The 14551-nt window shown below is 48.6% G+C and overlaps 2 protein-coding genes across 5 annotated transcripts; one reads left to right on the forward strand and one right to left on the reverse strand.

The window, feature by feature from the left end:
• Window positions 1-6837: 6837 nt before the first annotated feature.
• SLC25A35 (solute carrier family 25 member 35) lies at window positions 6838-10591 on the forward strand. 4 transcript variants are annotated; one of them, XM_019745206.2, is made up of 6 exons: window positions 6839-7025; window positions 7400-7796; window positions 8681-8746; window positions 9197-9349; window positions 9685-9819; window positions 9990-10591. In XM_019745206.2, the coding sequence occupies exons 2-6, from the start codon at window positions 7422-7424 to the stop codon at window positions 10161-10163; spliced, it is 903 nt and encodes a 300-aa protein (XP_019600765.1). In that variant the 5' UTR covers window positions 6839-7025; window positions 7400-7421; the 3' UTR covers window positions 10164-10591. The 4 variants fall into 4 exon arrangements, with proteins under 4 accessions (XP_019600767.1, XP_019600765.1, XP_019600764.1 ...); XM_019745205.2 differs by having other exon boundaries at window positions 6840-7796; XM_019745209.2 differs by having other exon boundaries at window positions 6840-7586.
• Window positions 10592-10697: 106 nt separating this feature from the next.
• RANGRF (RAN guanine nucleotide release factor) lies at window positions 10698-11979 on the reverse strand. Its single transcript, XM_019745210.2, has 5 exons — window positions 11795-11979; window positions 11589-11705; window positions 11236-11392; window positions 11061-11146; window positions 10698-10836 (listed from the first exon to the last, which is right to left on the reverse strand). Exons 1-5 carry the CDS (start codon window positions 11869-11871, stop codon window positions 10713-10715), a joined length of 561 nt encoding a protein of 186 aa, XP_019600769.1. The 5' UTR covers window positions 11872-11979; the 3' UTR covers window positions 10698-10712.
• Between the last annotated feature and the right edge of the window lie 2572 nt (window positions 11980-14551).

A 14551-nucleotide genomic window follows, 5' to 3' on the forward strand; every position in this document is an offset into this window, starting at 1 on the left:
CTGAGCCCCCTACCTACTCACCATTCTCAGTCCCTGTCTCTCTAGTCCCAGCCTCTGACTTTCCCTGTCCCACGGAGAGGCTTTGATGTTGATTGGCTGGGAGTCAGTATCCATGGGGGTTGGGGGCAGGGGTCCCTCTCACCTCTAATTGGCTCTATGGTTGAGGAGCTGAGTTCCAAGGCTGGGGGGTGCGTGTTATAAAAACAACTGAGGGGGTGGAATGAGCCACACCCCAGGCTGGGAAGTAGGGTAGTGGGAGGAAGATTAAAAGGGTAGTTATGCACTCTAGGGCTTTTGCCCATGCCCAGGTGCCTGCCTTTGCCAGACCTTCACACACACACACACCCTCCAAACAAAACACTGGGAAGAAAAGCCAGAAAGTTGAGATAAAAATGTCTTAACATCTTTTTCTTCAGAGTAAAAGCCAGAGCCCTTACTATCTTCCCTCCTCCCTAACCTCTCCTCTCAACACACTCCTGCCTCAGGGACTTTGTACTGGCTGTGCCTTCTCCCTGGAAGCCTCCTTCCCCAGCATCCCATGGAATCACCTCACCTCTTTTAAGTCATTGCTCAAAGATCACCTTCTCGATGAGGCCTGTCCTGCCACTCTTTAAAATTGCAACCCATAACCTCACACCGCATTCCTGACCTCCCTTTTTTCCCCATAGCTACCATTGATTATAACATACCATATAGTTTATTATTGAATGGACATGTTGATAGTTAATAATCTTTTACATTAGAAAGTAAGCTTCCCAGAAGCAGGATCTTTATCTGTTTTATTCATTGATGTATCCCAAAGTTCTGGAACAGGGTCAAGCATATAATGGTGCTTAATATTTGATGAATTGAACCTAATTGAATTGAATCCTCCCCACAGCTCTCTACTCCCCTGACTCTCTTTCCTTACAGACCATTTCCATAATTTTGTTGATTCCTCCAGTTTCCTATCATACACACACACACACACACACACACACACACACACACACACACACGGACTAGGCACTTAACCTCCCAGCCCTCACCTTTAGATCCTTTTGGGCTTCCTGGGAGAGGAAATCTCTCCAAGAGCACCTCAGAGACCCTATCAAGAAAGCTAGATACACATGTGTAGCCAAACAAATCCTGTTTAGTATTGTTTTCACCAAAATGGGAAAATCTTTATTAGTTCTGCTGCTTACAAAAATACCATTTAAAAAGATAAAAAGACGAACCCAAAAGTGCTTCTTGTTAGCTACAAACATGAGTGGCACTGGTACTGCATGAACATCCCCAGGTCTGAGTGGGGATGTGGGCAGAGGAGAAATAGGATGGCTGAGGCCGCCCGTGGACCTCTACCTGTCCTCCCTGGCTGGTCTGAGCTTGTTTCCTCTTCTTCTCTCTGTTCTGGACAGACAGAGCCACGTGGAGGTTTTCACCTGTTGGGAGGTAGAAAGATTTCCCCCCACTCCCAAAGTCAGGACACCATGTTTTGGGGAATTGAACCTCCCTGTAGCTACACTGAGAATGTTCTAACACTCCTGACAAAGAGGTTCCATTGGGCCCACTGCTCAAAGCAACCACTAAGATAAAAACCATGACTTTTCAGATCTATACAAATCACCATCTATTTATTTATGCCCCATCTCATTCCAAAAAGAAACTGAACTCTGAAAATCATATCATGTGGTATACACCAGATTGTTTTTGCACATATTTATTGTACAAATGTTTTTGCAAAGGTACTGAAGGTTTTTAATATAATGATACATTCTCCCTCCACCCCCACAAAGCAAAAGATTTCTATATTTCCATATTCCAAAGGTGCGATCATAGTTCCAAGTATTCTGCCTTCTTCTCTTAGCATTGCTTTATAACCATTTTTCACGTTGCTACATGGTCTTTCTAACTGTACCTTTTCCTGGGATGCAATATTCCATCAACTAGATTTTGCCATCTTGGTAACAACAGTAGAAGTCTTCTAGGAAACTCTCCATCCCCCATCCCACTCCATATGGTTCTAGTGGGATGGCCAAACATAACAGCCTTCTCCAGGCCACCTGGCCCAGGTTTGATCAATCACAGTATCCCATTGCTCTGGCCAGACACTGGCCCAGGAATGAGCAAGTCTCCCAAGCCAGGACAGCCTCCTGCCCTGGGCCTCTGGAAAAGAACAGTTATCTCTTTCCTCTAAGATCACAAAGCAGGAATAATGTAAGTCTGGAGCAATCTGTGTCTTAGCCTTTCTCCCTCCACAATGGAGGAAACTAGTCAATAGTGGGAGAAAATGATCCCCAAACCTGAGGGAAGCTGAGCCAAGAGATAGAGGGGGCCTGACAACATCATTTGAGCCCCTTGGACTGCCTGGGTTCCTGAGCCACTGAACTCCCTTTTGTGCTTAAGCTAGTTTGAGCTGGGTTTCTGTCACTTACTGCTTATAGAACCTTGAACATTATAATTCATTCCCTAGTGCAGGATATTTGGGTAGCTTCTAGTTTTTGCCATTACAATTAATGCTGCAGTAAACATCTTTGTGCAAAACAAAATACTTTCAATTTGAAATATGGTTAACAAAGTCATCCTAGAAGCTTCAATGGGTTGGTTTTGATTTTGCTTGAAGATTCTTTTCTGGAAAGATAGAAGAGTCCTCAGATCTTTCTTTCTCGTCTTTTTACCTCCATATCAGGTGGCTTTGACCCTTCTTCAGTTTTCCTTATGTCATTCACCTTGTTGTCAGGAAAGGATTCATGGAGGAGAGGTACTTAGACTGTTCCTTGAAAATCAGGTAGTTTGGACTTGCCCACAGGCAAGGCAGGGGTGACCATTTGGACAGACCACAGAAGCATAGGCACAGTGAAGAAACTACGCCCATTTGGAGAACTGTGAAAGGGAAGCTTAGCTAATATAGAGAAGGGTAGAAGGCTGGAGGAACAAGTAGAGTCCATACCATGGGCAACCTGACAGGGCAGAACAGGCACTGAAGGTTTCTGAGCAGGGGTAGGAGATTGGACAGCAATAGTTTTAACCAGTTCCATACCCATTCCTCCCTCTTCTGGTACCAGCCCCTGGTTTTCCTTTGGGGACCTGCCCCTCCATTATTCTAGGTCCACATGACCTATTCTGGCTCAGAAGCAGCCGGTCAACACATTCTCTCTTCCCTAGTTACTGAGAATGGTTCAGGAATAAGCACTTGACACAGTGGGGCCAAAGCATAATTAACGCACGACTGCTACTAAAATTATTGGAAAAGAGACTCTACTCTCTCTCTGGTAGATTGTTTTCAAAGATAGCTGCAACAATCTCTCCCATCACAAATGCCCTTTTGCAATGTGACTTTGTCCCTCCCCCCATTAAGAGGAAGACTCTATTTCCCCTCCAATTCAATCTGGGCTGGCCCTCTGACTTGCTTTGATCAAAATGCAAAAGAAGTTACACTGCCTGATTGGGGCCTAGACCTAAAGAGGACTGGAGGCTTTCACTTTGTGTTCTCTTAGAAGCCAGCCACCATGTACAGCTGTGTGCGTTGGACTACTGAATGATAAGAGGCCATGTGGCAAGAAAAGCCACTCAGAGAACTGGGATGCCCTAACTATCATCTAGGACTGAGGTCGTAAGACATGTGAGCAAGGCTATCTTGGATCCTTTAGCCCCAATCAAGCACCCATCTGACACCACATGAAGCAGTCCCACTGAGCCTTGCCCAAATTCGCTCAGATACAAATAGATGGAAACACATACCATGTTCATGGATAGGAAGAATTAATATAGTTAAAATGTCCATACTGCCTAAGGCAATATACATATTCAACGCAATTCCTATCAAACTACCAACGACGTTTTTCACAGAAATAGAACATCTAATCCTAAAATTTATATGGGACCATAAAAGACCCCGGATAGCCTCAGCAATCTTGAGAAATAAGAACAAAGTGGGAGGTATAACAATACCTGACATCAAATTATACTACAAGGCTACAGTAATCAAAACAGCATGGTACTGGCATAAAAACAGACATATAGATCAATGGAACAGAATAGAGAGTCCGGAAATAAAGCCATGCCTATATGGCCATTTAATCTACGACAATGGAAGCAAGAATGTATGGTGGGGTAAAGACAGTCTATTCAATAAATGGTGTTGGGAAACCTGGACAGACACATGCAAAAAAATGAAGCTGGACCACCTCCTTACACCACATACAAAAATAAATTCAAAATGGCTTAAAAACTTAAATGTAAAATCTGAAACCATAAAATTCCTAGAAGAAAATATAGGAAGAAACTTCACAGACATTACCCAGAGTAAGATTTTTACTGATATATCCCCTCACGCGAGGGAAATAAGAGAAAAAATAAACATGTGGGATTACATCAAACTAAAAAGTTTTTTCACAGCAAAGGAAACCATCAATAAAACAAAAAGGGATCCTATTGAATGGGAAAAGATATTTGCCAATGATGTATCTGATAAGGGGTTAATATCACAAATTTATAAAAACTCACTCAACTCAACTCCAAAAAAACAAACAACCCAATTAAAAAATGGGCAGAGGACATGAAGAGACATTTTTCTAAAAAGGACATACAGATGGCAAACAGACATATGAAGAAATGCTCAACCTCACTAACCATCAGAGAAATGCAAATAAAAACCACAATGAGATACCACCTCACCCCAGTCAAAATGGCTATCATCAATAAATCAACAAACAACAAGTGCTGGCGCGGATGTGGAGAAAAGGGAATGCTTGTGCACTGTTGGTGGGATTGCAGATTGGTGCAGCCACTATGGAAAACAGTATGGAGGTATCTCAAAAATCTGAAAATGGAACTACCTTATGATCCAGCAATTCCACTCCTAGGTATCTATCTGGAGAAATCCAAAACTCCAATTCAAAAATCTTTATGCACTCCTATGTTTATTGCAGCACTATACACAATAGCCAAGACATGGAAACAACCGAAATGCCCATCGGTAGATGACTGGATTATGAAACTGTGGTACATTTATACAACGGAATATTACGCAGCCATAAAGAAGAAAGAAATCTTACCATTTGCAACAACATGGATGGACCTAGAGAACATTATGTTAAGTGAAATAAGTCAGAGAAAGACAAATACCATATGATCTCACTTATATGAGGAATCTAAAGAAAAGAATAAGTGAACGAACTAATCAAAAACAATTTTGGAGACATAGAGGAAAAACTGAGGGTTGCTAGATGGGAGGGGGGTGGGGATAAGGGGGAAGGTGAGGGTTTAGAAAACAGTCGGTAACCACAAGATGGCCACGGGGTTTTGAAAATTAATTTGGGGAATGTAATCAATAATGTTGTAAAGATTTTGTAGGGTATCCGATGGACACGTGTCCCATTTGGGAGACCACCTCAGGGATGATGTAGATTCCTGATCACTGCACTGTACACCTGAAGCTGAACAATAATGAATGCCAACTATAATTTTATGTATATATATGTATATACTTACAAGAAGCAGAGTACAGCATTAGGAATAGAGACTGAAAATGTAATGGCTCTGTGCGATGTCAGAGGGATAGTGGATGGGGAGAGGGGGTTCACACAGTGTGAGAGATATAAATGATAAACGTCTAAGTATTACTTTGTCTTGTGCACCTGAAACTAATAATAAATAAAATTAATTAATTAATTAAATTAAAAGCCCTATTTGGTTTCTGGGATGGCCAAGAGTTAGGTCCAGAATGGCTTGGGGGATGTTGGGAAATCACAGGCTTTTTAGTTACCCGAGGCAGGGGTGAGAAACATCCTGTGATTCAGGCTAGGAGTAATCTTTAGGATTCAGAAACTGACCAAGTGTAACCTGAGCTAAGGAGTTAAGAAACTAGGGAAAAGGAGACTTAAAATTTCTATAGTGAGGGAGGCTTAAAACGTTTGTAGTGAGGGAACTCTCCCATATCAAGAAGGCCCTCCGAGTCTAAGTCTGGTGGCTGAGTCATACTCAGGTGAGCCTTCTACCTCCTTCTCCAACCTCAAATGACATCCCCTATCCTCCTGCCTTTTCTCTCTAACCCTTTTCCTCAACCCCTTCCCACCTAGCTTCCTTAGTCTCTTTTATCAGAACTTCTTCCGTGATTAACCATTACCCGACTCATGAGCAAGGGCAGGAGTTCATAATCTCAGGATCTCTCCCACCACTTGCTGGCCCTGTACAACCTAAGCCCAGGTATCTAAATCGCTGTCTCGGTGTGGCAGGTCTTCACCTCTATCTGGGTTGCTGAGGATCAAAAGAGCGTAGGTATGAGACTACGCTTCCTTGTCCTCCATCAGGAACTCCCGTCCCCGCGCCACTCCGCGCCCGCAGCCAGCCACACCCGGACGCTAGAACCTACATAAACTTTATTCAGCCTTGGGAGAGCTGTTCCGTCTAGTAAATGCGTCACATCTAACCCGCGGGCAGAGCCGCACCTTTCAAGCTCTCTAGGCGCCTAAACCCAGCAGGGAGTGGATCGACAGTTGGGCAGTCCCTACGGGCGATGACCCTGGATAGAAGGCGAAGGAGGGAGGAGCCCGCAAAAGGAACACCCCCCAAAACCCCAGTGGTGGACAGCTGCCGTCGAGTTTGGCCTGTGAGCCCGTTCAGTAAACTAGGGTCGAACCTCTCCTCCCAGCCAATGATAAAACCTCCACTCCCTTGGCACCGCTCGGAGAGACCCGAGGCCGTGGGTCCTGGCGCCCGAGCAGAAAGGGTTACCAACTGCCTCTAAGCCGGTTCCGGGGGCCGGGTCTCCGGGAACGCCTCCCATTGGCCGTGGAACCCACTCGGCGCTGATTGGCTGAAGCTCTCGGCTACGGCTCTCCAAGGTTCCCCATTGGGCGCCGCGCACCGGTGACTACAGTGTAGCGGCTGGTCCTCCCGAGGATACCCAGCGGGAAGCTGCTGCGGGCTCCCGCAGCTGCTTGGGAACGTTCATTCCTGGCCAGAGTCCCGACTTACTTCCCGGATCCAGATCTCGTTGCTATCTCGAGGACACCCCCGGATCTTCTCCCGGATCCTTTCCCTCCGTAACCTGCTGGGTTTTTTTCCTTCCTCCCCGCTCCCATCTCCTAGCTCCGTCTCCTTCCCCTACTTCGGGCCCCCAGTAGCCTGCTATTCTCAGCATTCCACCTGCTGTCCGCCTGGCTGCTGCCTCTCCTTGACCTCAGCTCCTTTCACCAATAAGGCCCTATCATAACTTTCTCACCAGACTCTCCTAAATCTCTTCTCTTTGCCAGCTCCTGACTCCTAAATTGCTTTGACCTCTTGACATTTGACCCTGACACTGTTGACTCCGAACTTACATTCCTACCTCCTGCAGCTTGGATTGCTGAAACTGAGGTCTACCCTGATTTCTGACCCGTTTCTGAAGCTCATTTTGACTTTCTTACTCCTGGGCCAGTTCTTGCGACTGCTACCCCACCATGGACTTCTTAATGAGCGGCCTGGCAGCCTGTGGAGCCTGTTTGTTCACCAACCCCCTGGAGGTGGTGAAGACCAGGATGCAGTTGCAGGGAGAACTACAGTCCCCTGGCACCTACCAGCGACACTACCGGAACGTCTTCCATGCCTTCATCACGATTGCCAAGGTAGACGGCCTGGCTGCCTTGCAGAAGGGCCTGGCTCCTGCCCTCCTATACCAGTTCCTAATGAATGGCATCCGGCTGGGCACCTACGGGCTGGCTGAGGCTGGAGGCTACCTGAACACAGCGGAAGGCACCCTCAGCCCTTCCCGCAGCGCAGCAGCTGGGGCCCTGGCTGGGGTCATGGGAGCCTACTTGGGGAGCCCTATCTACATGGTGAGAAGAAGGATCTTGCCTGGGGCCTTAAGGCAGACCCTTGGTGTAGGGTTGGGGCGGTGTGGGGGGCCTGGGCCTTCATAGCCTGATACTCGTTAGAAGTGGATTTGTGTAGGGGAGCATGAGGAATTTGAATAACATACCTCAGTAAGTATAGGGATCAGGGAAAGTCCTGGGCAGCACAGGATTGTAGTCTCACAGTTTGCCCCTTTGAGTTATTTGGTATAGGTGAAGGATCCATAGCCTGAGGCCCAGAAAGGTGTAGTGACCAGCTCAAGGTCACACAGCTGCTTATTGCTAGGACTAGGCCCTGCTTAGTGCTCTTCCTGGAAAGACACTAAGAGGCAGTGCGTTCTGTAGAGGAGTGACAGTCTGGCCTAACTCCTAGGGTATGAGATTCAGGGACAGTAACCTCTCCAAAGTCAGCTGTATACATGCCCCCATGAAGCTTGGGGACCAGAGAGTATGCCCCAGAGTCTGATGGGGATCCTGGTTGTGCTGGTGGCTGGAGATCCATTCTGGGATTGGGAGCTGGCATGAAAGGCTGGACACCCAGGTCTTGCCTAATGTAAACAGTCATAGGAAATGATGCCATTCTCCAACCTCTCTATCCCCCACCCCTACCCACAAGGGAAGGAGGATGTAGAGGGAGTGGAGTGTCTTTCAGTGCTAGGAGATCAATCCCCTGGGACTGAAACCAAGGGACACAGAGTCTCAAATTGGTCACAAGGGACCAATTTGTGAAGTAGGAACAATAATTATCAGATTAATAGGATATTCATTGCTGAACACCCTAGAGGAAGTGTGAGGGGGTCAGACATTTGGGTCTCTGAGATGGGAGGATGGCCACTGGGCCATAGGCTGTGATATTCTTTCATCCCCAGGTGAAGACACACCTACAGGCACAGGCAGCCTCAGAAATTGCCGTAGGGCACCAGTATAAGCATCGGGTAAGGTGTTTCCAACCCTGCTAGATAGAGTCCCTGCCCATTCTCTCCCATTTGCCCCCAGCTTTCTGCCTACACCCAATAGCTCCAACCTAGACATAGCTCTGCCCAGCCCATCAATTCAGTCCCACTTTGCCCCTGAAGTCCACCAAGACCCTCTTTCCCACAAGTTCCCCAGTTCCTCTAGTCTTCTGCACCTGTTCCTCCCACCCTGTTCTCCTAACCTACTAATGTCTTCACTTCCATGCACCCTGACCCTATTCTGGGATGGTGAGGGAGGGAACAATGGGGCGGTAGACAACTGAGGGGCCACATTCTGGAACTAAGTCCACATAGAATTGGTTGTGTAGACATCGGATGCCTGTTAAGGAACCGTCCTTCACAGTGTTAGGAGATGGCAGCACCTCATGCCAGGGTGACTGAACCCCACCCCCATGGTCTTTCCCCAACCAGGGCATGTTTCAGGCTCTAACCGAGATTGGCCAGAAACATGGTCTTGTGGGGTTGTGGCGCGGGGCCACGGGCGGCCTGCCCCGAGTTGTCATCGGTTCTTCCGCCCAGCTGTGCACCTTCTCATCCACCAAGGACCTCCTCACCCAGTGGGAGGTACTGCCCGGGAAAGGGGTGGGGCCACCTTGGGAATGTGGGCAGGGGGAGTACAAGCTGAAGTGGGCGCTATAGGGGTTAGTGCCAATGTTCAATGTGAGGGAGTGGCAGGAGGGCTTGGAGGTCACCCTCTCTACACCCTTCCCACAGCTCTGTCACTTTTTCCCAGAAGGTCAACCTGAGTCCTTCAGTGTTATCACACTGTCTTATAACTAGTGGAGTGGAAGCTCTCTGAGTTACCAGCTCTCTCATGTGTCCCCAGAGAAGGGCCTGTCCTTTCCTCAGGGTTAAATGATTGGCTGATTGACAAAGCTCTTCCTCCTTCCCTCCATTAGATATTTCCTCCCCAGAGCTGGAAGGGGGCTCTGACAGCCGCCATGGTGAGTGGCGTTGTGGTGGTCCTGGCCATGACACCCTTTGATGTGGTTAGCACAAGGATCTACAACCAGCCCACAGATGTTCAGGGCAAGGTAAGGGAGTGCTCTGGGGGATGGGCAGGCAGGGAAAGCCGGTGGTAGAGGAAAGCAGATTGCTGGTGCCGGTGGGACAGGCTAAAAGGCAGCCTACAGCGGTGATGCCTCTGGTGGGCTCTGATAAACTTCTTCCCTATGCTCTCTCTCCCTCTCCAACCTGCTCTCAGGGTCTCATGTACCGGGGGATACTGGACGCTTTGCTGCAGACTGCTCGGACAGAGGGCATTTTTGGCATGTACAAGGGTATAGGAGCCTCCTACTTCCGCCTTGGCCCCCACACCATCCTCTCCCTCTTCTTCTGGGACCAGCTGCGCATCCTCTACTACACATACTCCAAATAACGACATCCACTCTTCCACAACCCACCAAATCAGCACTCTTTGGACACTCCTGCCTCCATTACTATGTCCTGGTGACTTCTGACGATGTGACCTTTCATCCATCAGAGGGGGACAGCCAATCTCACTCCACATCTGTTTTCTCAGGGTTGAATCACTACAAGGGATAGTTTCCCTCCCTTCTTTGAGTGTCACTTTGAACCTTCTCTACTTGTCCCCCTGTACATTTCACACTCCTCCCTCAGGGCTGAACCAGTCACTCCAAAGTATATTTCCTCCCTTTCTCCACTGCCAGCCTTGGGTCCCTTCTGATCCCATGAGCAACTTTAAACTCCCTCCTCCAAGATCAAAGGGAATTGGGGGACCCGGGTGTCCTGTTAGATTCAAAGGCACAGAGATTATATTGGTTATAAAGCAAGTTTATTTCTACAGAGAGGTGTCTTATGTTTATGCACAGGGAAGGAATTTGGGAAATATATCCAACCCTTTTTTCCCCTTGCAGAATGGGGTCCCCAAGTCTTCAGCAGCATCTCATGCCGTGTTTCAGCATCTTTACTGGGGGCCAAAGATATTGGGATCGTGAAGAGTCAGACTGGTCACCAGCTGTTCAAAGTCACCCAGGCTCCAGGGTGGAAGTGACAGATTGTCAGGGCCAAGAGATAACCTATTGTCAGGGCTTGGGAGTGGGGGAACAGATGAAGAAGAGAGAACATCATCCAGGCCTCAGGTTTGGAAGTTCCCTCTTCCTGTTCCCTGGAGGACTTGGATATCTGTGAGCCCAAACCTCTGGCCCACTCCCATTTCCTTGAGGACCCCACCAGCCAGTCTCCCTGCTCTGCCCCTCCCAACGTATTCTCCTGGTCACCCTAGTCATGAGCTATGTGCCCTTTCTGTTCTTACGGTGGCTGATTGAAGGTGAGCAGGAGATCAGTCTGGTACTGGGGTAGCCGCAGCAAGGCCTGGTGCAGAGTCACATCCTTTGCTACCTGAAAGGATCCGAGTCAGGATGCTTACCTAATCCTCTAGGGCCACCCCCTTTACTCCTCCAGGACATCTCACACTCCACAGCCCTTACCTGCTGGTTCTCTTTAGCTACCTGCTGCTTGCCAGAGAGAACCCAGGCTTCTCCACAGCAGCCACTCAAGGCTAGGTTCTCCAAAGGGATGGGTTGCACAGCCTCTACTTGCACAGCCCTAGCCTCCTGCACCCCGCCAACGTCCTCAAAGTGGTACCTGGAGTTGGGAAAGCAGGGTCTGGAGTGGTGTATCTCACTGCCCCTCCCACCCCAAGCATCTTGCAGTCTAAGCTTCTGGTGATAGATATGGTGTTGCCTTTGGCGTTATTGCCGTGATTAACCGTTCAGCCGTAGGCCCCGCCCACTTAGGATCCGGCCCTCCCATTGGCCAGCCATGGGCCTGCCTTCCTCACCGCGCAGCTGCTTCTCCAACAACGTGGGCCTGAAGCTCTAGAAGTTCCACGATCAGGCTCTGGTCTGTCATGCGATGGCAGAAAACTTCTTGATTGTCCGGGACCGGTCGGAGGTCGCTGGGGAGAGGCGAGGCGGAACCTGGTTGACCCCCGCTTCGTTCCGCAACCCACCCGATTGGCCACCATCGGCGCCCGAGCGTTCTCACCTTATGTCAATGGCCCCCGGAGGGAGAGTGGCGGAGAAGGCGCCCCCGAACAGTGGATAGTCTCGTGTGGGCTCCATGGGCCTGAGACTAGGGTATGAGCAGTAGAGAGATTTAAAAGAAACCTAAATGGGGCCACGTGGCATTGCTCCCAGCCTTTCGCTTCAGCCACCGCCGATCTTAGCTCCTGGCCCTTTAAGACTTGGCCCCGCCCAACGATCGCGCTGGCCAATCGGCGCCTGTGCTTTCGGCCGCTGTCCAGCGGCGCTGCTCCCGGATGCCACGCTCTTAGGAGGGCGCGGGGCGGGCTCTCGGGGTCCGCTGAGAGCGAAAACCTCGGTTTAGGACTTGTGACATCTTTGGGGGTCACTAACACGCGCCCGCCAGTCTCCTTTTAAATTGGTCACACGTTCTAAGAATGACGCCTGAGATCCACCTTAGGGGTCGTTGCTCGTCGAAGGGACCGACCTCCAGGTGGGGTCTCTGAGTCGGGAGGATAGTTTCAGGCTCACCCAGTTCCCTCCCCCGGGCCTCTTGACGATAAATGAGCTGCCAGCCAGGCCGCTAAGTCCCGGATCGGATGATGGGAATTAAGAGAACAGTGGGACCAGGTGAGGATTCAGGCTTCACGACTTCCTGAAAGCGAGACCTAACCCCGGGGATTATATATCTAATCCTTCTCAAATCTTCGCCTTGAGAACGCCGTGAGGGAATGGGGTCGGGGCTGGGGGTGGGGACCTTACCGCCCCAAACACACCTGGAGGAAAGCACGGATTAAACCCTCTGTTGTTTTTCTTTTATAGATTTTTAGAGTATGCTTAAAGTTTCTGCTTAATTATATCCTCTCAGCTAATTTCTCAATTCATCTTTGATCCCCAACACCTGGCAGAATGTTTAGAGCATAATAGACACATTATGTATTGAGTGATTGAATAAACCCAATAGTGTGAATAGTGGAATCCAGGAGACCACCCATGCCCTCGGGTTCTAGATGTCACCTACTTCCCAGCCAAGAACGTGTTTCTTCTGCCCTGCTCCCAGACATGGGCAAGAGGATTCTCACCCTAAGGCCATCCCACCCAGGGCGTTCCAAGTGCTGGCCATACCTCTGGACCATAATCATTTTGTAACACAGGTCAGGGGCACAATTTTTTTGGTCTCTTACCTTGCCAGTCCCTGTGTGAAGAGCTGGAGATACAATGGCAATTAGGACACAACCCCTGCCTCACCAGAGGTATACAAGGAACCTTGGAGTACACTGTGTGTCTTAAAGGTTGACTCAGAATGCGCAGGGCATCCTACGGGTATTTTAGCCAGGGGAACATTAGGAGCAAAGACTTGGAGATGAAAGGGTGTTTGGGGGAATGCAAGTACAGAGTCCGCCGGATTTACCATGGTTCAACTTAAAGATTTTTCTTTTGTCTTTACAATGGTGTGGAAGCCATATGCATTTAGTAGAAACCATACTTCGAATTTTGAATTTTGATCGTTTGCTAGGCTAAGCGATATGTGGTATGATACTCTACAGTGTATTCATTGTGTTACATGATTTTGTCCAGCTGTAGAATAATGTAAGTGTTCTGAGCACGTTTAAGGCAGACTAGTCTTAAGTTATGTTGTTCAGTAAGTTAGGTGTATTAAATGCATTTTTGACTTATGTTTTCAATTTATAATGGGTTTCTGTGTTGTAACCCCATGGTAAGTCAAGGAGCATCTGTTTATCACTTTGGCAAAGGTGTGGTGGGGAATAGGATTCAGGGAGCTGTGAACAATGAGGCAGCAGAGGTGGCCATGGCAAAGTTTTTATTTTTATTTTTTCATGGCAGGGTTTTCATAGAGCATACTAAGAAGCTTGGACTCATCACTTCTGATGGCTAGCATCAGACTTCTCTCAGCCTTATTTCTAAAACATTGTTAGGATTAAAGGAGGTATGGATGTAGCTGAATCTGAATCTGTTTCTGGGCAAAGAGATTGGACTATGTTTGATCCAGGAGAAATTCTAGAGAGGAGGGGAATATTATCGACTCCAAAGAGAGAGAAGAAGCCCAGACATAGGGAACCAAGACAGCCAGGTCAGAGAGGTCTACCCCATGCTGCCTCTTTCAGATGGGGAATGACAGACCTCTCTGTGCCTCCCTCCCCATTTCTTCTGATGGGCCATCTGCCCCTGCTCTCCACCTGGGGCAATACCAGCTCTGGCTGCTTTGTGAGCAATAAAGCAGATAGGGAACCCTTGGGACCTGCAAGGATGTAGATGTTAACAGGGCCCTGGCACTGGGCACAAGGGGTGGGGGCCTATTCATGGACCAGAAGGAGGTCACACTAGATTATGGAGACTAAGGAGACAGCCTCCCAACTTCCTCATTTGGGTCTCTGGCATGCCAGATGTCACGCTCTGCTATGAGTGTTGTACAGCTGGGGATTCCTGGCCCTCCACAATTCTTGAGCTCTTGGGGCATATGTTAGGTAGGCTCTTCCAGGTGGTAGGAAGCAAAACTCTGTGAAGTGACAGCAGTGCAGGGCCAGGCCTCCTCTGGGGGGTAGAGTTGAAGGCCACCCTAATGTGGCAAATTCCCACTCTTGATTCCACTTCCCTCTGTCTCACCCTTCACCTCTCTCTTTGCATCTGTCCCTTCTTCTGGATCTCCCTCTGTCCCCTGTGTGTTCAAATTCAAATTCCCAAAGAGACAGGATCTAAGTGGGTTGATTAGTTGACATTCAATCTGAAAGTACCTATTTGGCTAGCTCTCCTGCTTGGC

Source organism: Rhinolophus sinicus, linkage group LG15 (genome assembly GCF_036562045.2).
Source record: "Rhinolophus sinicus isolate RSC01 linkage group LG15, ASM3656204v1, whole genome shotgun sequence".
Classification (NCBI taxonomy): Eukaryota; Metazoa; Chordata; class Mammalia; order Chiroptera; family Rhinolophidae; genus Rhinolophus; species Rhinolophus sinicus.